This window comes from Haematobia irritans, chromosome 1, assembly GCF_050003625.1.
Source record: "Haematobia irritans isolate KBUSLIRL chromosome 1, ASM5000362v1, whole genome shotgun sequence".
NCBI classification, from domain to species: Eukaryota; Metazoa; Arthropoda; class Insecta; order Diptera; family Muscidae; genus Haematobia; species Haematobia irritans.
The window spans coordinates 65,328,013-65,354,063 of record NC_134397.1 but is presented as its reverse complement, the minus strand read 5'-3'; the positions used below and the strand labels follow the sequence as shown (position 1 = coordinate 65,354,063).

The 26,051-nt window shown below is 33.0% G+C and overlaps 1 protein-coding gene across 2 annotated transcripts in view; it reads left to right on the top strand.

The window, feature by feature from the left end:
* The window catches only part of Pak (serine/threonine-protein kinase PAK 3-like protein), an 87,101-nt gene extending 73,287 nt beyond the window's left edge, over window positions 1-13,814 (top strand). For both annotated transcript variants that reach the window (XM_075290622.1, XM_075290623.1), the window contains exons 4-8: window positions 666-831; window positions 896-1,576; window positions 4,810-5,540; window positions 6,083-6,301; window positions 12,503-13,814. In XM_075290622.1, the coding sequence (XP_075146737.1) occupies window positions 666-831; window positions 896-1,576; window positions 4,810-5,540; window positions 6,083-6,301; window positions 12,503-12,586 (1,881 nt within the window). In that variant the 3' untranslated portion in view covers window positions 12,587-13,814. The remainder of the gene's footprint in view (window positions 1-665; window positions 832-895; window positions 1,577-4,809; window positions 5,541-6,082; window positions 6,302-12,502) is intronic.
* The last annotated feature ends 12,237 nt before the right edge of the window (window positions 13,815-26,051 follow it).

Here is a 26,051-nt window from a genome sequence, read left to right as displayed (position 1 = left end):
AATAATATTTTTTATTTTGGTCAATTATGTTTTTAATTGATGTCAGTTATTGATATTATTAGTTCCGTGATTGAAGTAATATTAATTATAAATAAATTAGATGCATTAATTACGTCGAACTTTTTTTCATGTACAGTGAAAAACTTTTAAAATTTAAATTTTCTAGAATCCTTTTCTGTGATCTGAATTAGAATTATATGTGAAACCCTAAGGATTTATATTAACAGCAGATAAATTCTATGATGTTCCATTCCATGTTTAAAAATGATTCTAGCATTTGAAGATTTTATACATTTGTTGAGTATTAGTTATCATCTCATAATTTAACCACTGTGCATTGTAATATTTATTCATTTCCCCTCAAATCCATATATGGCAATAGAAAGTAGCCAATTAGACATAAGACCGAAATATGCGTTTTCATATACACATTTTAGGGCAATATGTAGTGATTTTTATGCTTTTTCCGAGAGTCGTTAAACGGCGACGTTGTCACCAACTACGACGCTCTCTTACAACGATCATTTCTTACCATTGTTTATAGAGTTTTGTTTTTTTTTTTCGTTCGTTAACCAAAACAAATGAATGCAAAAAGACCTGCTCGCCTCGATAAACGAACATTAACCAATACTCATTGCTACTGTTTGTGATTCATTTAATTTTAGGGTATGCCGGAAGCCTGGGCACGTTTGCTTATGAACTCAAATATAAGCAAACAAGAACAGAAAAAAAATCCTCAAGCTGTATTGGATGTGCTCAAGTGGTTCGATAATACCACCAAACAGAGGCCTAGTTCTAAATACATGACAAATGCCATAACAACACATTCGGGTAAGTGATTTCTAACTCAGGATATATAGCATATAATAAATATTGCTTTTGTTTTTTGCCACAGGGTCTTCTTTGAGTCGAGTAAGCAGCAGTAGTCCCAGCAGTACACCAACTGATAGTGAACTTCATGGCTCCAATAGCGGTGGCAATTTAATTGGTGTCAATATCGGAAGTCTGAATATTGGTGGAGGAGGAGGTGGCAGCGGTGGTTCGAATTCCAGTAGTGCCGGTGGTTTAAATAGTTCTGGTGGTCTAGTTTCTTCGAGCGGTTTAATTGGTAATCATCATACACCTGTTCACCATCATCATCATCAGCATCAGCAACAGGCGCAACAACAGTCACACCATCATCAACAACAACAATCTGTTCATACGGCGGGCCTACATCATCAATCACCTCAACAACATGCTACAATTAGTCAATCGCATTCATATAATTTTGGTGGTAATACCGCCTCATCATCCTCTCAACATTCATCGGCAAATGAAGATGATATACTGGGTACACCACAACCACCACCGCCACCTATTGCCTCACGGCCAGAACGTACGAAATCGATTTATACACGACCCATTGAAGATGTTCCACAACCTGCAGTTACGCCCATTTTACCACCGCCCACGGCGGCTCCTGCGACCACACCAACCACGCCGCAACACAATAATGTGGCTCAACCTCAATTCAAGACACCAACACATGCGGTAGCGGCAGGCTCAACACTGGATAAAAATAAAAATAATGCGAGTAAGTCAATGGATATTCTATATTGGATATTAGTAGATAATTTTGTTTGGTCTTTCTTTTGTGTTATACTATCTGGGTATGGGAGAAGTGAGACACACATTAGATGCAAATTAAAAAAAAAAGAATAAACAGCAGTGTTCGGCCGGGCCGAATATTAAATACCCACCACCATGAATCAAATGTAATAGTTTCCTTTGAAAACTCTTCGTAGTAGCGGGTTACTTGATAATATATAGAATTTCAGAGGGTTCAGTTCAACCAGTACGCTTCCCGAAGATAAATTTAAAGATTCTACAGATGAAGACTAGATCAGATTCTGGATTTATAACAAGCATTTTTGTTTGAGTTTTAAAGGAATCATAACATCTCGTGTAAGTGTGCAAGAAAATGATTAAGTAACGTCTTTATTTGAAATCTAAAATCTGTAGATTTTTACAACCATTATTCAACTGATTGGATGAAGTAAAATCTGGAAATTTTACTCTCAGTTTCAAGCAATTTTTATGATCAGTGCGCCTCCTATACCATCAAGAAGTGAATTCGGTCTATATGGAGGTCGATACACACCAAATTAAACACACCTAATTGTGGTTCTGAAAAACTTACATAATATAGACCCCAAATTGGATGGCGGTTTTATAAGGGGGATATATTAAAATCTGTACACAGATGCACAATATATTCGGAACACCTATTTATGGTCCTAAGGAACCTCTAGATTTCAAATTTCATTGAAATTGGATAAAAACTAGGGTTTCTAGAAGCCCAACAAGTAAACTCGGGAGATCGGTATATGTGGGGGATATACCAAAACATGGACAGATACACCCCAATTTCTAAAAACCTATTTATGGTCCTACCAAATCTGTAGATTTCAAATTTTAGGCAAATTGGATAAAAACTACGAAGTAATATCGGGAGATCGGTCTATATTCGTGATATAACAAACCATATATCGATACACACCATATTCTGCACCCCTATTTGTGGTCATAAAATACCTCTAGATTTCCAATTTCAGGGAAAGGGGATAGAAACTATGGTTTCTCGAAGCCCAAGAAGTAAAATCGGGAGATTGGTCTATGTGGGGGCTATAACAAAACATGGACCGATACACACATTTTCGGCACCCCTATTTGTGGTCATAAAATACCTCGAGATTTCAAATTTCAGGTAAAGCGGATAGAAAGTATAGTTTCTCGAAGCCCAAGAAGTAAGATCGGGAGACCGGTCTATGTGGGGGCTGCTATAACAAAACATGCACGGATATACCAATTTTTGGCACCCCTATTTGTGGTCATAAAATACCTCTAGATTTCAAATTTCAGGATTGAAAATACGGTTTCTAGAAGCCCAAGAAGTAAAATTGGGAGATCTGTCAGACAAATCGGATAGAAAATACGGTTTCTAGAAGCCCAAGCCCCCAAGTCGGTTTATATGGGGACTATATCAAAACCTGGACCGATATAGGCTATCTTCGAACTTGACCTGTCTTCAAACAAAATCGTATCTGTGCCAAATTACAGGACAATAGCGCCATTATTGAAAGCTGTAGCGTGATTACAACCGACAGACAGAAAGACGGACATGGCCACACTATTCGAGGACATCGAGAATACGTCCCTACCGGCAGGAACCAAGCGTTGGGTTCTGAATTATCTGTGCGGACGCCAGTCGTATGTGGAATTTAGGGACAGGAAGTCAAACCCCCGTAGAGTTTAACAGGGAGTTCCCCAGGGTGGGGTGATATATCCGGCACTGTTCCCCTCCTGACGGCGTCGAGATTGTATCATATGCGGACGATTGTACAATATGGCATCCGGCCCATTGACCTTACCAGTTATTTCACTGCAAGAAATTTGAGGATATCTCCCACGAAATCCTCAGCAACACTATTCACTACATGGACGGCGGAAGTACGCAGACAGTTGAATGTCAGAGTCGACGGCGAAATAATTCCGACCACAAACTACCCCAAGGTTCTCGGGGTCACATACACTTTTAAACAAAAAAACACATTTGGCACACTGGTAATTTTTTTTAACATACTGCGGCAGCGAACGTGTTAAAAACTGTTACAACGGACATGGTTATATTGTCTTAGAATTTCTCCCTGATCAAGAGAGATATCGAGGGAAACCGCTATTTCAATGTGTTACAAACGGAATGACAAACTTATTATACCCCCATCCCCATTCTATGGTGGTGGGTATATAAAATATATGGACAATAAATGATTCAAATGATTTTTAACCTCAAATGGGCCAAGTATGGTATAAACGCTAATCGTTAATGTGTTTAAAATACTGAAAAATATACCCATAATGGCACTGTAAAAGGAACCTCATAGACTCGTGGAAATGCTTTCCCTGAGTCCATCATATAAAATGGGATACAATAAATTGCATCTTTTGTGTGTTGGTCTACCACATATACATAAATTTCATTTTATTCGAACACTTAAAACTACAAACAATAATTAACTTTCATATATAAAGCTAATACTTACTTTTCTAACATAAATAAATATTTTTTTTGTTATTATTTATTACTAATTTTTTTAATTAATTAATGCTAACCAATGCAAACAAATAAACCAAACTCAATCAAAACTAAAAAAAAAAAAAAAACTAAACAAAATATCCTGCCAATGCTAACTTTACTGCTACTACTACTTCTACACATTTCATTAATATTGTTATAAGAAGCAGCAGGATTTGAGGCTGATCTAAACACAGCTTTAGAAACTGACCCCTCGACTGCTACCACTACTACTACTAATCTTCTACTAATGACTTGTACTACTATCACAACTACGACGACTGTGGGTGCTACACCTAGTACTAGTAGTAATCAAATACAATTTATCGATTGCAATGCCACAACGACAACAACTAATCATGATTCTTCTGCTTCCTCCTTTTCATCGTTCCCATCGTATCATGATGATATGTCCACATTACCACCCATATATTGTCCTTCCTCATCGTCGTCGTATATTGATTCGGTGACAATACCATCACCGCCTCTACCCACACCTACGGCGGCCACATCACTGCACCAACAACAACATCCAATAATGGTAATGGATGTTAATGATGGTGTTGCGGCGGTTGCTGCTGCTGCTGCCGCTGTACCGGTATCGACAATAACAACCATAACACCGGCTACACCGGATGCCTTGTATCATGATACCATTATTGCTCCGGCTTCAACGCCAATTCCCAAAACAGATTTGTATGCAAATGATACAAATAATCTAACAGCTGGATCGGCAGCAGTGGCATCGCCAATTTCCACAGCAACAGCGGCTCCCACTACTACAACAACAACAACTACACAACAACGATCTGGAGCTGCGAAAAAGAAGAAAATGTCCGATGAGGAAATATTGGAAAAACTACGTACCATTGTCTCGGTGGGTGATCCTAATCGTAAATACACGAAAATGGAAAAGATCGGCCAAGGAGCATCGGGTACTGTATACACAGCCATTGAATCTTCCACCGGCATGGAAGTGGCCATCAAACAAATGAATCTATCGCAACAGCCCAAAAAAGAACTGATCATAAATGAGATACTTGTGATGCGAGAAAATAAACATCCCAATGTGGTAAATTATCTAGACAGTTATTTGGTCTCGGAAGAGTTGTGGGTTGTTATGGAATACCTACCAGGTGGATCACTAACCGATGTTGTGACCGAAACTTGTATGGATGAGGGACAAATTGCTGCCGTATGCCGTGAAGTGTTGCAAGCTCTGGAGTTTTTACACTCGAATCAGGTTATACATCGTGACATTAAAAGTGATAATATTCTATTGGGTTTGGATGGTTCTGTTAAATTGACTGATTTCGGCTTTTGTGCGCAAATATCACCGGAACAATCGAAACGTACTACAATGGTGGGTACACCATATTGGATGGCCCCCGAAGTTGTGACGAGGAAACAATATGGACCCAAGGTGAGTAGAGTGTGATTTTATTTCAGAGAGTATTAAGAAAAGCAAGAGGACAAAAACTTCTCTTCTACAAAAACAACAATTGTCAACCGTATAGATGTCGCACAATGCCTACAGATTTGGTATTACCGACGTTGCGGTCGAAGCTCTGTTATGATAATTTGTTTATAAAGGCATCGGCAGTTATAATTTCAAATTGTCTGCCAAAAAATTTAATAGAATGAAAAGATTTATATAAAAGGACATTTATTATTACAAAGTAGGTTCTAAATCATATTTTCCTTACGTTTCATAAAGCCGGCAGAGAACTGAACTGGGTGACGCCGACGCAAACTGTATGATATTTGAGAGAAGCGTCGACAAAAACTGCATGATATTAGAGGAATTTTCCTCATGACGCCACCTCCTGACGCAGTTTCGCTTGACAGTTTCGTTCTCTTGTTTTCTTAATACCCCCTGTTTATTTGTCTCCTATTGTTGCCATATTTTGAAATATCCAAAATTACAATTTTCTAATGCGATTACCTTCTCTTCCAATATTCTAGGTGGATTTATGGTCTCTAGGTATTATGGCCATTGAAATGGTTGAGGGTGAACCACCTTATCTTAATGAAAATCCGTTGAAAGCCTTGTACCTCATTGCTACTAATGGCAAACCTGAAATTAAAGAAAAAGAAAAACTCTCAACAGTATTTCAAGACTTTCTCGATCAATGCCTAGAAGTAGAAGTTGATCGGCGAGCAAGTGCAATGGAGTTGCTGAAGGTAAGTTTCACATTATTCTATAACAAATCTAGTCGTGTAAATATTTTGTACATCCTAAATCGCATATTGGTATAATACATTTGATCTGCAAAAAATGGGCCTACGACAAATATTGATTTTAGAAACCATAAAATATATGTCAATCTACTCAGAATCACCACCTGAGGATTATGCTGGACACTGCCACTGGAAGTGGTACGAGTCTGCAATGATAAGAAGATAGTGGAGGAAAAACGTCTGTGGGGATATTATTCGTTTCACACAGAAAAAATATCACCAAAATATTTCCAATTAAAAAGTTAATTGAAGTTGAAATTTTTTTCAATTAATTAATACAATTAACTTTTTAATCAAGTTTGAAACATTCAGTTAATTAAGTCAATGATTGAAAATTTTAAAACTTTTAATTAAAAAATTAATTGATACAATTAACTTTTTAATCAAATTCGGAAGACTAAGCCAGTTAAAAAAGGTGATGACTTTTTTAATTTTTAATTAAAACTGTATTTCAAACAATCAATTGTTAATCCTAATAAAAACTCTAAGCCAATTCAGAAAGTATTGGAAAATAGTTACCATTTTTAATTAAAAAATTAATTGAGTTTTGCAAACAACATCAATTAAATTTTTAATTGAATCAATTAAAAAATTAATTGAAATTTGCTAAAGAAACCAATTAAATTTTTAATCAAGAATTTTTTCTATGACCAATTAAAACTGTGATTGACACTATTATTTTCATGATTGAAGACATTTCAATTAAAAAAATTAATTGAATCAATTAATTTCCACACAGAAAAAATATCACCAAAATATTTCCAATTGAAAATGCTAATTGAAAATTTTTTCAATTAATTAATACAATTAACTTTTTAATCAAGTTTGAAACATTCAGTTAATTAAGTCAATGATTGAAAATTTTAAAACTTTTAATTAAAAAATTAATTGGATCAAATAATTTCCACCCAGAAAAAATATCACCAAAATATTTCCAATTAAAAAGTTAATTGAAGTTGAAATTTTTTTCAATTAATTAATACAATTAACTTTTTAATCAAGTTTGAAACATTCAGTTAATTAAGTCAATGATTGAAAATTGTAAAACTTTTAATTAAAAAATTAATTGATACAATTAACTTTTTAATCAAATTCGGAAGACTAAGTCAGTTAAAAAAGGTGATGACTTTTTTTTTAAATTTTAATTAAAAATGTATTTCAAACAATCAATTGTTAATCCCAGGGCTGTGGAGTCGAGCCAATTTTGCTCGACTCCGACTCCGACTCCAGCATGTTTCATCAGCTCGACTCCGATTCCGGAGTCGACTCCGGGTAATATAACTAAATCTCATTTTAATACCACTAATTTGTAGTTCTATTGTTGGGGTACCGTAAGTGGATCGATATAAAGTATCGAATTTATTTATGTGTGCAAAAAAAGGTCTTAATTTCACATTAGATGCCAATTGAACTCTATATTTCAAATTTAGGCCAATGTTGAATAAATAAAATAATGATATAAATACCCATCATAATATGAGAAGATACCAACAGTATATGTATTTGTGGACAAAAATTATTGATACTATCTCAAATCCTTTAAATTTGTTGCGAGCTATATAAAGCTTTATATTTCCATATGCATGAATTTGAATCTGAATCGATTTAGACAAAATTGTATATACTTCTACAAAATCTATGTACTTAAAATTTAAATCTAACGTTAAAATTGTGTTACCTCCCATAACACAAATTTAACGAAAAATAAAAATGCAAGGAAAGTCTAAAGTCGGGCGGGCCGATTATAATATACTCTGCACAACCTTGTATTTAGATCTACATTTTGATACAATCTCAAATCAGACTTCTACAAAACTCGGGCAATATTTGGGAAATATTTATAATTGTTTTGACAATTTCGCAAAAATGCATTTATGATTCATTCATTGAAAAAATTGAAAATTTTAGTCATTTCTACAAGTTTTCGACTTAAGGTGGGTATTAAGTTCGAGTTTAGCCGCTAAAAACGTCATTTTTTCACGATTACTTTTCTTTAATAATCCATTTTAAGGAATACAAACTTTGTGAAAATTTGCTCTGGGCTATTCCCCATCAAGTTCTAATAAAATTTGCAACAAATACGTATAATTTCATGTATTTTTCTTACTGATTTAGTTTTCACTTTAGCGATTTTAGCGGCTAAACTCGAACTTAATACTCACCTTTAGCAGCAATTGTTCCAAAATTGTATGCTCACTGAATACAATTTTGGAAAAAATTTTGTCTAGTAAATAATATTTTGCAAAATTTTATATAGAAATAAAATTTTGCAAAATTTTATATAGAAATAAAATTTTGCAAAATTTTATATAGAAATAAAATTTTGCAAAATTTTCTACAGCAACAAAATTTTGACTAAATTTTCTATAGAAATAAAATTTTGACCAAATATATAGAAATAAAATTTTGAATAAAATTTTTATAAAAATAAAATTTGGCAAAATTAAAAAAGATTGAGTAGCAAACAACATTTTGCAAAATTTTCTATATATATTTCTATATATAATAAAATTTTGCAAAAAATTCTATAGAAACAAAATTTTGATTAAATTTTATATAAAAAGAAATATTTCTATAGTAATAAAATTTTGAATACATTTTTTATAGGAGTGAGTATCAGTGAGCATCAGTAAGAAAAAAAAATTGAGAAAATTTGCTATAGAAATAAGATTTGACAATTTTTTCTTATAGAAATAAAATTTTTTAAAAAATTATCAATAAAAATACAATTTTAGAAAAATTTTTGTGTAGTAAATAAAATTCTGCAAAATATTCTACAGAAACAAAATTTTGACTAAATTTTCTATAGAAATAAAATTTTGACAAAATTTTCTATAGAAATAAAATTTTGACCAAATTTTCTAATAAAAAATCTATTACCATAAAATTTTGGCAAAATTTTCTATAGAAATAACATTTTGACCTAAATTTTTATAGAAATAAAATTTTGAAAACATTTTTGTGTAACAAACAAAATTTTGCGAAATTTTCTATAGGAATAAAATTTTGACTAAATTTTCTATAGTAAAGAAATATTTCTATAGTAATAAAATTTTGAATAAATTTTTTATAGAAATAAAATTTTGATAAAATTTGCTATAGAAATAACATTTTGACCAAACTTTTTTATAGAAACAACATTTTGACAAAATTTTCTGTCAATATTCCACATTCATGGCCTTAAAATAAAAATAATATCGATTGTTCGAAATATTTCAAATAAATTGATATGGGCATTAAAATGGATCGATCCAGCCCATCTGCTAGTCTAACATTCTAAGAAATATAAAAAGATAGCCGTAATTGGAAGTTGATTTTCATTTACAATCATGCTGTACATTGATCGAATGAATAACGCAATGGAAACTAATATGCGCAAAAACTTGCTTAGTTACAAAAATGTGAAGTGTTTTAAAAAATTTGGTTTAGCCGGAGTCGGAGTAGAGCAAAATTTTTACGACTCCGACTCCGACTCCAACAAAATCTTCAGACTCCGACTCCGACTCCGGCTCCACAGCCCTGGTTAATCCTAATAAAAACTCTAAGCCAATTCAGAAAGTATACAGAAAAAAATGTCACGAAAAAATTTCCAATTAAAATTTTAATTGAGTTTTGAAAAATATTCAATTGAAAATTTAATTGAATCAAAATTTTTTTTTATTGAAACAAAAGTCAATCACAAAAATTAATAGTATCAATTACTTTTTTAATTGGATCAATTAATTTTTTAATTGATACTATCATTTCTGTGATTGAAGACATTTCAATTAAAAAATTAATTGGATTAATCAATTTCGTGATTGAATCAGAAAAAAATTGTATGTAATGGAAAATAGTTACCTTTTTTAATTAAAAAAATTAATTGAGTTTTGCAAACAACATCAATTAAATTTTTAGTTGAATCAATTAAAAAATTAATTGAAATTTGCTAATGAAATCTATTAATTTTTTAATCAAGAATTTTTTCTATGCCCAATTAAAACTGTGATTGATACTATCATTTTCATGATTGAAGACATATCAATTAAAAAATTAATTGTTTCAATTAATTTCCACACAAAAAAAATATCACCAAATATTTGCAATTAAAAAGTTAATTGAAGTTGAAAATTTTTTCAATTAATAAATTTATTGATACAATTAACTTTTTAATCAAGATAGAAACATTAAATTAATTAAGTCAATGATTGAAAATTTTAAAGCTTTTAATTAAAAAATTAATTGATACAATTAACTTTTTAATCAAATTCGGAAGACTAAGTCAGTTAAAAAGTGATGAATTTTTTTTTAAATTTTTAATTAAAAATGTATTTCAAACAATCAATTGTTAATCATAATAAAAACTCTTAGCAATTCAGAAAGTAATTGAAAATAGTTACCATTTTTAATTAAAAAATTAATTGAGTTTTGCAAACATCACTTAAATTTTTAATTGAATCAATTAAAAAATTAATTGAAATTTGCTAATGAAATCTATTAATTTTTTAATCAAGAATTTTTCCTATGCCCAACTAAAACTGTGATTGATACTATCATTTTCATGATTGAACACATTTCAATTAAAACTTAATTGGATCGATTAATTTCCACACAGAAAAAATATCACCAAAATATTTCCTTTTGAAAATGCTAATTGAAGTTGACAATTTTTTCAATTAATAAATTTATTGATACAATTAATTTTTTAATCAAGATAGAAACATTAACATTAAGTCAATGTTTGAAAATTTCAAAACTTTTAATTAAAAAATTAATTGATACAATTAACTTTTTAATCAAATTCGGAAGACTAAGTCAGTTAAAAAGTGATGAATTTTTTTTTAAATTTTTAATTAAAAATGTATTTCAAACAATCAATTGTTAATCATAATAAAAACTCTAAGGAAATTCAGGAAGTAATTGAAAATAGTTACCATTTTTAATTAAAAAATTAATTGAGTTTTGCAAACAACATCAATTAAATTTTTAATTGATCAATTAAAAATTAATTGAAATTTGCTAAAGAAACCAATTAAATTTTTAATCAAGAATTTTTTCTATGGCCAAATAAAACTGTGATTGATACTATTATTTTCATGATTGAAGGCATTTCAATTAAAAAAATTAATTGAATCAATTAATTTCCACACAGAAAAAATATCACCAAAATATTTCCAATTGAAAATGCTAATTGAAGTTGAAATTTTTTTCAATTAATTAATTCAATTAACTTTTTAATCAAGTTTGAAACATTCAGTTAATTAAGTCAATGATTGAAAATTTTAAAACTTTTAATTAAAAAATTAATTGATACAATTAACTTTTTAACCAAATTCGGAAGACTAAGTCAGTTAAAAAAGTGATGATTTTTTTTTTAATTTTTTATTAAAAATGTATTTCAAACAATCAATTGTTAATCATAATAAAAAGTCTAAGCAATTCAGGAAGTAATTGAAAATAGTTACCATTTTTAATTAAAAAATTAATTGAGTTTTGCAAACAACAACAATTAAATTTGAATCAATTAAAAAATTAATTGAAATTTGCTAATGAAATCTATTAATTTTTTAATCAAGAATTTTTTCTATGACCAATTAAAACTGTGATTGATACTATTATTTTCATGATTGAAGACATTTCAATTAAAAAAATTAATTGAATCAATTAATTTCGTGATTGAATCAGAAATTTTTTGTTTGTGTGCACGAGCGCTCTCCTTAGCCAGCACATCCGCTTCCTCATTTCCTATTATCCCACAGTGCCCCAGTACTCAGCACCCTGCTGTTCAGTGAGAACCTTGAGTTCTCTACGACAACGGCTGACTGCCTTAGACCTTATGTCAGCATAATGCCTTTAGAACAAACTTTTAACAATACCTTCATGTATTTACCTATTTTATTGAAATTTAACACAGGGTAATACTTTGCAATAAATTTTTTGATTTGAAATATATGGTTTGCGTGTAAATGGTTCTAAAAATTTGTAAATTTTTTTTGGAACAAAATATATATATCTGCCGCCCATAGACTGAATAAAATAATGTGACTAAGTTAGTTAATCGCCAATTTGTTCCTATGACCTATGATACATTTTAAAGAGAGATTGTAATCAATTTTTTCATAATATATTACCATATTATTCACCAATTTTATTGTTTATTTACAGCATCCATTCTTAAAATTGGCCCGCCCCTTGGCCAGTTTGACTCCACTCATTATGGCTGCCAAGGAAGCCACTAAGGGTAACTGATTAAAGCAGCACCACTGATTTCTGTTAAAAATGATTTCTTAAAACAAAGAGAAGAAGAGAAAAACAACATGAAAAATTCTTTGTTTTTATTATTTCAGTATAAATATATTCATTCATATTATTGATTACTTTAAGTAAAACGAAAACAAAAACAAAAAACACAACTAAAGGAACTCCCATAACAGCAAAGAAATAGACAAACAAAATAAGTTATATAAATATTTATATATATACATTATAGATATTATTGAAAGAAACCTATTATGAAATGAAAATATAGAAACGAAAGAAAACAATATTATATACACATTAGAAATTGTAACCGAAAGCGAATGAAAAAGTACTTTATATATATACGAAAACAAAATGAGAAACAAAACCAACCCTACTAAATCATTTATAATTAATAATAATTATTATTAACATTAAAACGAGAAAAAGAAATCAAATCGAGAAAGTAATAAAACAAAAAAAAATAATAATAATTACTTTAAATTATATTTATAGTTATATATATTATATATACATACTTATATTATTATTATATTATTAATTAATAACAAGAACAAACAAACCCCAAAAACAACAAAGCAAAAAGGCGTCAAACACCATTGTATTTAAAGAATTCTTAAATCTTAAAATAATAATTGTACTCTAATCTTCTAACCTAATTTAATTTACTCTCTATTTCTCTTTTCTATTTTTGAGTTTAGTTTAAAACCAATTCCTTGGTTCTTCTCCTCACTACCTCTCTTTAAAAGAAAACAAGCAAAAAAAGTTAACAAAAAAACTGTAATTTTTCTTATATGTTGATTTCCGCAATTGTCTATTGTCTCACTTTATGTTTTTTTTATCTCGCCTCTATTATCTATTTGTGCATTGCATTTTCCACATTAACGCAAACAAAAAGTTTAATTAATTATTATTGTTTTGATTTTTTGCAATTTCGTTTAGTATTTCCTAAGATTTTATTTAACATCATCGACAAAAACAAAACAACAAAAAACATGGAAACATCCATATATTTTTGCTTAATATTTTTTAATCATAAACAAATTGTCGGCATTTTAAATGCTGTCTACTTATAAGAGTTTTTTTCCTTTTCAAATTAATGACAATTATTCTTTTATTTTATTTTTTATGTTTAGTTTCTACTTTAGTTTTGTATTATTACAATTTGAGACTAATTTTTAATAAATAAAATTAAAAAAATTATTATAACAACAAATATCAATATTTTCTTATATAAAACAAATTAATTTTGCTTAATATTCATATTTTCAAAATTTCGGAAATATTTTTGTCTTTTATTATAAAATACCGACATCTGACATACTCCCAAATTGACTCTTCAGAGAGAATAAAAAGACAAGAGGACGAAACTGTGAAGCGAAACTGCTTCAGTAGGTGGCAGTCATGAGGAACATTTCTCTATCATGCAGTTTTTATCGGCGCTTATCTTAAATATCATACAGTTTGCGTCGGCGTCACGCAGTTTAGTTCTCTGCCGGCTTTACGGAACGTAAGGAAAATAGGATTCAGAACCAACTTTGTAATAACAAATGTTCTTTTATATAAATCTTTTCATTCTATTAAATTTTTTGGCAGACAATTTGAAATTATAACTGCCGATGCCTTTATTTTATCAAAACAGCGCTTCGACCCCAACGTCGGTAATACCAAAGCTACAGACATTGTGCGACATCTGTACGATTGACATTTGTTGTTTTTGTAGAAGAGCGCTTTTCGTTCTCTTGTATTTTTATTCTCTCTGGACTCTTTTTAAAACTTTACTTTAAACTTTTGTAGAAATCAAAAATTTCAAATTTAAAAAAATCCATTTTTGAGCCGAAAATCGACTTATTTCCAATGTTCGCATATCCACTACCAGGGGAATGGGAATAAATTCTACAATCTTGATGTTCTTAACACCAAATACTCCCTAATTGACTCTTTTTAAAACTTTACTTCATAATTTTTTAGAAATTAAAATTTTCAAATTTCAAAAAAATCTATTTTTGAGTCGAAAATCGATTTATCGCCAATGTTCCCATATCCACCACTTCGTGGATCAACTCTACTATCGTGATGTTCTTAATACGATATTTACCGAATTTTTTGTGAAATTAATACACGACATGTTTGATAAAGTTAACACTTTTGTACTTTTTCGATGCTATTTGAGGTACCCCCCGCACATTTGGTACCTTCCTGATGTTCATAAATTAAAATATGAACCCTAGTCAAAATCAGTTTATTTCAGGGACCGTAAATAACTGTTGTCCAGAAAATTTAAACTCAAAAACTCTTCATGCTAGAGTCAACGGAGACCTATACTGTCATATACCAATAGATTCATATCTCTTTAGAATCTATGGTGGTATTAAAAAACGCTCCCAACTCTAAAGTTAACGATTATTTTTCAACGTAAAAATAAAAGGTTATAAATAAAACTCATTTTATGAGTTTTATTTTTTCCTTCAGAAAATAATATTCTTTTTTGGAGTTTTATTTTTTTCTTTGGAAAAAAACTTTTTCAGGAGTTTTAATTTTTCCGTCTTAACCCTCTAATGCCCCAATTTGTTTGCCATCTGATTAAATTTTCAATGTTAACGACACGAAAGCAAGAAAACTAAACAAGAACAAGTATATAGGCCGCAAGTTCGGCCAGGCCGAATCGTATGTACCCTCCACCATGGATAGCGTAGAAACTTCTACGTAAGACTGTCATCCACAATCGAATTACTTGGGTTGTGGTATCTTAAATCGTTTTCTAAATTGTGAGTTAGTCCATACATGGTATATATTAGACAAAAAAGGTATGTGTAGGTAAGTCTACAAATACGAATCGAATGGACCATTGCACGGTACGTAGGGAGCCAGAATTGAAATATGGGGGTCGTTTATATGGGGGCTATATACAATTATGAACTTTATATGGACCAATTTTTGTGATTTGGGATCGATTTATGTGAGGGTTATATATATAAGTATAGACCGATATGGACCTAGTTAGGCATGGTTGTTAACGGGCATATGCTAGCACAATGTACCAAATTTCAACTGACTCGGATGAAATTTGCCCCTCCAAGAGGCTTCAAAACCAAATCTCGGGATCGGTTTATATATGGGGGCTATTTATGATTATGGACCACTTTTGGCATGGTTGGTAAATATCATATACTACCACCACGTACCAAATTTCAACCAGATCGGATGAATTTTGCTTCTCCAAAAGGCACCGGAGGTCAAAACTGGGAATCGGTTTATATGGGGGTTATATATAATTATGGACTGATATGAACCAATTCCTGCATGGTTGTTGGATACCATATACTAATATCACGTACCAAATTTCAACCGAATCGGATGAATTTTGCTCTTCCAAGGGGCTCCGGAGTTCAAATCTGTTGATCGGTTTATATGGGGGCTATATATAATTATGGACCGATTTCGACCAATTTTTGCATGGGTGTTTGAGGCCATATATTAACACCACGTACCAAATATCAACTGAATCAGATGAATTTTGGTCTTCCAAGAGGCTCCGGAGGTCAAATCTGGCGATCGGTTTATATGGGGGCTATATATAAATATGCACGGGCTTCGACTAAATGTCAAGCTTCATTTGAGGCCATATTTTAAAGAAATCGCTATAAAATAATTACTCTTGAAGCATTTGTGTGGCGACATATACACACTTTCCCATTCTGACTGACTTAGATTAAGCGCGGCATCGACATTTTGCAAGCAGAAGGCCAACATAGCAAGGCCTACTTCCTTTTTTTGAGTTTTATTTTCCGAAGAAAAAATAAAACTCCAAAAAGGAGTTTCACAAAATAACGTTTAAAAAATAACTTTTTTTGATACCACTTATAACCGTTACGGTCCCTGGTTTATTTTGACAGTCAATTGGGAAATAGAATTCATAAAGGCTATGGTGTAAGATTCTCTTTGCAGAAAATATAAAATATAACGATGATAAATACGTCTGAATCCGAATGGGACAAATCCTATGTCACACATTGCTAGGCTTGACCATCACCGGCTGCGTATATATATAATTATGCACCGATGTGGACCAATTTTTGCATGGTCATTAGAGACCATATACTAACACCATGTGCCAAATTTCAGCCGGATCGGATGAAATTTTCTTCTCTTAGAGGCTCCGCAAGCCAAATCTGGGGATCGGTTTATATGGGGGCTATATAATTATTGACCGATGTGGACCAACTTTTACATAGTTGTTAGAGACCATAAATTAACACCATGTACCAAATTTCAGCCGGATGGGATGAAATTTTCTTCTCATAGAGGCTCCGCAAGCCATATCTGGGGATTGGTTTGTATGGGGCTATATATAAATATGGACCGATGTGGACCAATTTTTGCATGGTTGTTAGAGACCATATACTAACACCATATACCACATTTCAGCCGGATTGGATGAAATTTGCTTACGTTACAGGGTCTGCAAGACAAATTTGGGGTCCGTTTATATGGGGGCTATACGTAAAAGTGGACAGATATGGCCCATTTGCAATATCATCCGACCTACATCAATAACAACTACTTGTGCCAAGTTTCAAGTCGATAGCTTGTTTCGTTCGGAAATTAGCGTGATTTCAACAGACGGACGGACATGCTCAGATCGACTCAGAATTTCACCACGACCCAGTATATAAATACTTTATGGGGTCTTAGAGCAATATTTCGATGTGTTACAAACGGAATGACAAAGTATATGGGGGTATATTACCCCCATCCTATGGTGGAGGGTATAAAAATGTATATACGGTAAAATTCAGTATATGCTGCAAAGCCTCTTGAACAGTTTTAACAAAGTTTTCTTTTTATTTTATCCATTTTTGTTGTCTTAAGGTGTGTTTTACTAAAAGCTTCCTTATTAAATGAAGACCGCCTAAAGGCGGGTTACAGTTTCTTGTTTTATTGAGTCTATCTCACATAAAGTATGTATTAATTTATTTGTTTAATTTAACGAACATAATTTTTTCCAAATTTTCAACGGAAAGATTTGAACGCAGGGCGGCTCAGTACCAATTTAAGAGCAGAGACTGCTCTTTCCACGCAGTTTTTGCCAATATATACAAATACGGATAATTTCCTTTGTTTTGCTTTCCAGAACTCAAAAAGAGGTTTATCAATCGACAAGGATCTTGGCGAAAAGTTATCGATTGCATAGAAAGCTTTTTTTCTTCCTCATTATCAGTTTCTTCGCTTTCTTGTTCCCTGTCAACATTTAGGGTGTTCAAAAATTGACCAAAAAGCGATGTATTCGATTGCGATGTATCGCAAACATCCGGTCGATCATCGCATTGGCTATTATTTATCTGCAAAAAAAAATAAATAAATAGCATTTTTAGAAAATGAATTATTGAATATGTTTACAGCTTACTTGATTCTCAAACTGCAAAATCATCACTTCTGTAAGATATGTTCTAGCACACAAAAAAAAAATTCACGAAAATTTCTCCAATTAAAATCTTAATTGAGTTTTAAAAAATATTCAATTAAAAATGTAATTGATTCAACAAATTTTTTAATTGAAATAAAAATCAATCACACAAATTAGTAGTATCAATTAATTTTTTAATTGGATCAATTAATTATTTAATTGACTGTCAATTAATTTTTTAATTGATACTATCATTTCTGTGATTGAAGACATTTCAATTAAAAAATTAATTGGATCAATAAATTGAATCAGTTTTGTTTTTGTGTGCACACATTAATTGTTATGGCTCCTTCGTTATGATGCTCTGAAGACGCGGATCCAAATATAAGGCAGCAAGGACTGTTTGATTTTTTTAGCAGCACTTTTTCACGCCGTTCTAATGTCAGAAATTCTGAGCTGGCGGGCTTCGACTGAATGTCAAGCTTAATTTGAGGCCATATTTTAAAGAAATCGCTATAAGATAATTACTCTTGAATCATTTGTGTGGTGACGTATACATGCTCCAAGAGGGCTAATATGTCTTCCACATTTTCCCATTCTGACTGACTTAGATTAAGCGTGGCATCGACATTTTTCAAGCAGAAGGCGAACATAGCAAGGCCTACTTTCAAAAATGAGTTTTATTTTCCGAAGAAAAAATAAAACTCCAAAAAAGAGTTTCACAAAATAACGTTTAAAAAATAACTTTTTTTGATAGCACTTATAACCGTTACGGTCCCTGGTTTATTTAGACAGTCAATTGGGAAATATAATTCATAAAGGCTATGGTGTAAGATTCTCTTTGCAGAAAATATAAAATATAACGATGATAAATACGTCTGAATCCGAGTGGGACAAATCCTATGTCACACATTGCTAGGCTTGACCATCACCGGCTGCGTATATGCAAATTTACCAAGTGATAAAATATGGGCAACTATTTTCGAAAATTTTGACTGTTTTGGCTTGTCCTGACAAATCCCTGCATGTACGGCGCAATGTCCCGGATTTCGGCAACCATCATCTGGCAACCCTAGTCTCTATAACGCTCAGCCAGAAGTTATGTATATCTGCAAACAGTGATTTTCATTTAATTTTGCATCCAGTCCAGTTTAGAGTCCGAGAGTACTGCCAAGTATCATGCTAATTTCGAGAGACTGAACTTTGTCCACTGAAATTCAAGAGCTTGTATCCAATGACATTTCTTTTTCTTGTCAATTTTTTCTAGCTCTGTTTTTCAAGGGTTCACACCCAATTCACATCCTCTGGTCCAGTTTGAATGATACTGTACAGCCGTACTCAACACATCTGAGATCGTATCCAGGATTTTTTCCGATACCAATATTACGATGTCATCCGCGTACGCTACTAGCTTTATGTATTTGTTGCTCAGTCCAAATAAAGCCGATTTTTTCCGATACCAATATTACGATGTCATCCGTGTACGCTACTATCTTTATGTCTTTGTTGCTCAGTCAAAATAAATCCTCGTTTACTATCAATAGCAATACCAAAGGTGATATTACACCGCTTCGTGGCAATCTCATTGGGATCTTAACCTTCATTATGGAGTTTACAAGTTCAACCTTACATTACCTCAATCCACTGTATAATAAAATCTTCCACACCATTCTCCTCTAATGCCAGTACTAAGCCATCAATCTCGTATAAAGACACCGTTATGCTGTAGATTTCTCTAAGAGATGTACTACTGAGTGCAGAACAGACTCCACAGATTTCCCCTTTAAGTAAGCATCAGTCTGTCGATAGTTTCATCCTCAGTTGATTTCTTATATGGTCATCTAATATCCTCTCGACAGGATTTAACAAGAAGAATGATAGGCTTATGGGTCCTTCGCTGTTCCGTGCGCTATCTTCCCAGCAAAAATAGGCAACTAATTCTCGGAACGTTGGACTAACCACAAATTTTGATTGTCTTGGCGACAACGGTAAAGAAGACCTTAGTACAGATCCTACGTAAAATGAGACAGTAAAATAGAGTCAAACAAGAAGAATGATAGGCTTATGGGTCCTTCGATGTTCCGTGCGCCCAGCTTTTGGAGTCGATCGATTGATTTTCGATCTCTTCTGATATCAAACCTGATGGGGTCATGTTCTTTCAGTACCCTCTAGCATGATGTGGGTGGTTTATTTTACTGTCTTTGATCAGGTGCTGGTGTATTAAAAATGTACAGTGCTCCTAACGACTCTACCAGCGAATGCATTCCTACACAAAACAAAATAGGCAACTAATTCTCGGAACCTTGGACTGACCACAAATTTTGATTGTATTGGGGACAACGGTAAAGAAGACCTTAGTACAGATCCTACGTAAAATGAGGCAGTAAAATAGAGTCAAACATCATCGTCACAGGGAACAAACGAGTAATTCTCTGATACAAGTCCCCCCAGTTGTCCCATATGTCCAGAATTTCAACGGTCCTGAGGCAAATATTGAAGATGTCGGCAATGAATCTAGCATCATTCTCTCCGTTTTGTTTTAGCTTCCACATTAAACGCATTACCTGGGCCATTTGGCCATTCCAGCCTTTATTGCATTTAGGACATCCAACTGATGCCTTAGAGAGCTGACCGATCTGAGGGCATAGAAGGCTCGTAGTAACTTTCTGTTTGCATGATTAGCCATCTGGAAGTACCTCATGAATTGTTTACTGGAGCCATGCTCCCTCAGTAATGCGCTTTACAGACTATCAGTTATTCCGGACGGAATGTCGGTGTTCGTAAAGAATCTTACAGTGTGTCGGAATGATACGACTTGTCGGCGATGACTAAATAATCGGTAAATGTGTTATCGATCCCATAAACATGCAGCAGTATCGATTATCGGAATTAACTTATAATATGCACAATATATGGGATATGTTCGACACGAGCACTGTCGTCCGGAATAACTGGTACTCTGTAAAGCGCATAAGATTATCAACCTTCGGAACTTGCAACACAAATGAAAAGCTTTAGAGGCATGAAATTGAAGGCTCGAATTACTATAGTTAGAATCGTCCAATGTAGGTAAACCGTTTTGTTCGATAATTTGTCGTTAAGCGTCTTCTGCTTCTATCCGACGTTTATATTGGCAGAAAATCGAGAGAATCGATTATCACAAGCCTCTTTTTCACCAGAAAAACTGTTCGGCAGGGACTCAAAGCAATCGCTTGATCGCAGGTCTGTACTATAAGGTGGACAAATAAAAACACCCAACCAAACTTCCAGAACTTCTAGCGAGTCAATAGCGATGTGTGTGCAATGGCGTGGTCCTGATGTAGCAAATCAGGACGTTTCTTATCGATTCCAGAACTTCCAGAACTTCTGGCGAGTCAATAGCGATGTGTGTGCAATGATGTGGTCCTGATGTAGCAAATCAGGACGTTTCTTATCGATTCCTTCTTTCAGAAGGTCGAATTATTGACAGAGCAGTTGCGAGTTAAAAGTTTCTCAGTCAATTTCACAACACTTCAAAACCTTCCCGACCAACAATCCAGCACATAATTAAATTCTATTTTCGGAAACAAAACCGTAGACATGCGCAGTTTTTTTTTGTTGTTTCTTTCAGGACAAACATTGGGTGCGTAATGCGGCGTAGTTCGGGATGTACGCATCAGACAATACTGCAACTGTATCCATGTCATAATCGCATGCCATGACTTTAATTTTCAGTATGTGTCATTTGCTCGGAGTCTAAACAAGAGGAAGTTTGAGAATAGCTGCTCTAAAGGCAACAAAGGAAAGGGTTTTTTGCATAACATCAAAAGCCTACGGCAATCCCAAAAATCATATGGTTACCCCGATCATACGTCAACATCGATGTCAAAGCCGACTATCCAATGAAATAAGATTAGACTGAGTATTTGGTGGAACCAGCTGGGTGTGGTGTACTATGAGCACCGTAGTGCAATAGTTAGCATGCCCGCCTTGCATACACAAGGTCGTGGGTTCGATTCCTGCTTCGACCGAACACCAAAAAGTTTTTCAGCGGTGGATTAATGCTGGTGACATTTCTGAGCGTTTCAAAGCATCTCTAAGTGGTTTCACTGCAATGTGGAACGCCGTTCGGACTCGGCTATAAAAAGGAGGTCCCTTGTCATTGAGCTTAACATGGAATCGGGCAGCACTCAGTGATAAGAGAGAAGTTCACCAATGTGGTATCACAATGGACTGAATAGTCTAAGTGAGCCTGATACATCGGGCTGCCACCTAACCTAACCTTCGTATCGAACTTGTTTGAGCCGAGCATTCTGTGATTAACGGCCATACTATTTGGAAAGACACGACAAGACGATTTTTCAGAACGAAAACGCTCGACCACCCTCAGCCGCCACTTAGCACAGACATTGCTCTTTCTGATTACCTCTTGTTCCGATCGATATCGTAAGACCTGACAGAGCAGCATTTTCATGCTTATGAGGAAGTCAAAAATTGGGTCGATTCGTGAATTGAGTCAATTGAGTTTATTTTCGTCGCGGTATCCGTATGATGCCAGAGAGGTGGGAACAAGTAGTGGCTAGCAATGGACAATGCTTTGATTGATCAGACTGCTGCAAGTTTTTCGGAATAAACTGTCAAACCAATATATCGATATTACCGGAACGGCAACGACGAAGCCTAAATTGCTCTTTGGATTGGATGTTAAATACTTCCTTTAGGGAGTTGCAGACCTTGGATAAGAAGATTCTATCTAAGAGAAGGAAGAACTTTTGCGGCAAGATAGATTAAATAGTAAAATAAGTAAGGAAAGTATAAAGTCGGGCGGGGCCGACTATATTATACCCTTCACCACTATGTATACCAAAATTTTTGATACCATCTTAATACTTTCAAATTTGTTGGGACCTATATAAAGGTTTATATACCCATATACAAATATTTAAATAAAAATTCATATCATGAAAAATTTTTAATGTTGATGACCGGGACGGATCATATTATTAGTAAAAACAAAAAAATATTGTAAATATTTAAATTGCATAAAATTTCTCAAGCCTGCATTTACGATTTATCGTTTTGATACATACGAATTAGAGTATAGGTAAATTTTAATTATTTTTCCGAGTTTTCGACTTAGCAGTGACGATTTTAAAAGGAAAATGTTGGAATCATGGTTATATTTGCTAAAATCAGAAGAACATAGATATGGGGGCCTTGTCTAATTCTGAGTCGATATTGATAAAATTTGGAATACATTTGCTAAAATTTAAATTGCACTCTCAGTGCAAAATTTCAAAATTTTCGAAATGAAACTTTGGTCTCCATGATCATAGTAATGTAAATCGGGCGGAAGATATACATGTGGGAGTTATATTTAATATGAACCGATTTTGACCAAATTGGGCATACCTATCAAGAAAGTTAGTTCAACACTCCGTGCAAAACTTCAAGTAAATCGGAGTGAAATTTTGACTTCTGGGGCCATATACTCGTAAGTGCATATCGGACGAAATATATATATGACAGCTATATCTATATCTGAACCGATTTCGACTAAATTTGGCATGCATAGTAAAAATTTTAATTCCATTATTTCTGCACAATTTTAAGTAAATCGGAGTGAAATTTTGACCTACGGTGGTCATGTGACTATAAATCGGACGACAGATATATACGGGAGCTATATCTAAAACTATATATGGAAGCTATATCTAAATCTGAAGCGATTTCAAATTCAGTATGAATATTTATAATGTTATTAATACTTCCTGTGCAAAATTGCACACAACTCGGAGTAAACCTTTGGACTCTGGGGACATAGGAGTGTATATCGGGCGAAAGCTAACATATATATGGGAGCTATACCTCAATCTGAACCGATTTCAACCAAATTCGGTATGCATATTTATAATCTTAATTATACTCCCTGTGCAAAATTAAATCGGAACAAAACATTGGCCTCTGTGGCCATACACAGAAAATAATATTATAATTTTTGAGCCAACAACAATTGTTGTTACAGAAAATTTTTAAGTTCAACAAAATTTTTATTGATATAACAAAATGTTTGTTGATATAACAAAATTGGTTGCTAAAGTGACTAAAATCGTTATTGTATTTACAAATTACGTTGTTAGCTCAAATTTAAACATAATTTTAATTGTATTGACAATCAAATTAATTAATATTTTTTGTGTGTAGGAGTGTATATCGGGCGAAAGCTATATATGGGAGCTATATCTGAATCTGAACCGATTTGACTGATATTCTGCAAAATTTACGAGGCTCTCAATACATTCGAATATACGAAATTAGAAGCAGATCGGTTGATAAATACGTCATTTATTACCATATCGGTTATAAATATATATGGCAGCTATATCTAAATCTGAACCGATTTTTTCCAAAATCAATAGGGATCGTCTTTGAACCGAAAGAAGAAAAATTTGAGGACGACCGGACATAAGTTGCGATCAGTACTTTGCACACAAAAATGCATGAACAGATAGACGGACATCGCTAAATCGACTCAGAAGAAGACGATCGGTATACTAAAAGATGGGTCTAAGACCGGTCCTTCTTAGCGTTACATACAGATGTACACACTTATTATACCCTGTACCACAGTAGTGGTGAAGGGTTAAAAATATATATGACAGTATAAGCGAAACGCAATTTGATCGTTGATTACAGATGTGAAACTCATCCACCATGTCAATATCAATTCCAGATAATAGGAGCTGAGGCTGCATTCTTCACACCTCCAGCGTACGGCGAAAGTTGAATAAATAGAAGTTAAGAGAGATATTAACCGGACTTGGGAAACTCCTTGTTTAAATATAGATCTTTGGACTTTGACTGATACACTAATAGAAAAAACTACGTTCCACAGTCGTGAACGAACGTTGACAAAATGAGACGGAAACGTTCACAAAAAATCAAAATGGAATGTTCACAATTTCGTACACGGGCGTTCACGATTTCATGAACGGTATTCGTTTTTCTTTGGCCATGAAAAGTCTTAAAATAATCGTTAGTCGTTATTATGACAACTCCTCGGTGGTGCAATGTGCAGAAAACACAGGTTCGAGTCTCGGTAGCGGAAATCTTTTTTTAATTTTGTTTATAAATTCGTAACCATAACGTTTTCAGATCATGAACGCTGGTTGTTGATTTGACAACGCATGGTGTCATTTTATCGTTGTTAGATTGACACCGCCTGTTCTCTGTTTGACACCACATGTCTGTTGATTCACTTTCATGAACGAATCGGTTTGAAATTAGCACGCCGTGCATGATTTTTGCTATGAGTGTATTATCAATAAATACTCCAAGATCGAACGTTTTAATATGTCTGATAAATCAGCAGTATATGTTTGCTATTCCAGCAGAAAAAAATTGTTTGCTATTTCAACTAACAGATGCTTACATGCTTAACATACTACATTGATTGATTTTCCTTTCTCAGGGGGACAAACACTGCTGTTTTAGCAAACAAGTTTGCTCTTATGAATAACACATTTTTTTTTTGGGTGTGCTGACTTGGAACTTTTTAATTTCTTTTTTTAATAATTTGGATTTCATTTTCGTTTCTTTAGCCCTCATTAAAACCCAATCTACATAAAAAGACAACAACAAAAATTATTCTAAACCAATATATCTCCCGATCCATAACTATAATTAACTATAGATTTTTACTATAAGAAACAATAAGAAATGTCTTCATTAAATAAAATAGAAAAACACAAAACAAAACAAAACCAGTAGCATATACTATATAAATAAAATAAAACAAAATAGTGGTGATAGCATGTAGACAAACCCCTATATACACTTGAGACACATATTGCATACAGATCAACAAAATGTATGTAATATAATTAACTATAATTAATTAAATCAATTAACAATATTAAGAAACTACGAGAGAAAAAAACACTCATAGAATTTATAAAGAAATTACTAGAACAGAGATGTTTTTGAAACAAATCGGTTGTTTAAAGGTAGACCATGATTATAATACACTCAGAGGAAAAAATTTACTAAGAAGTTAATTGTTGCAGC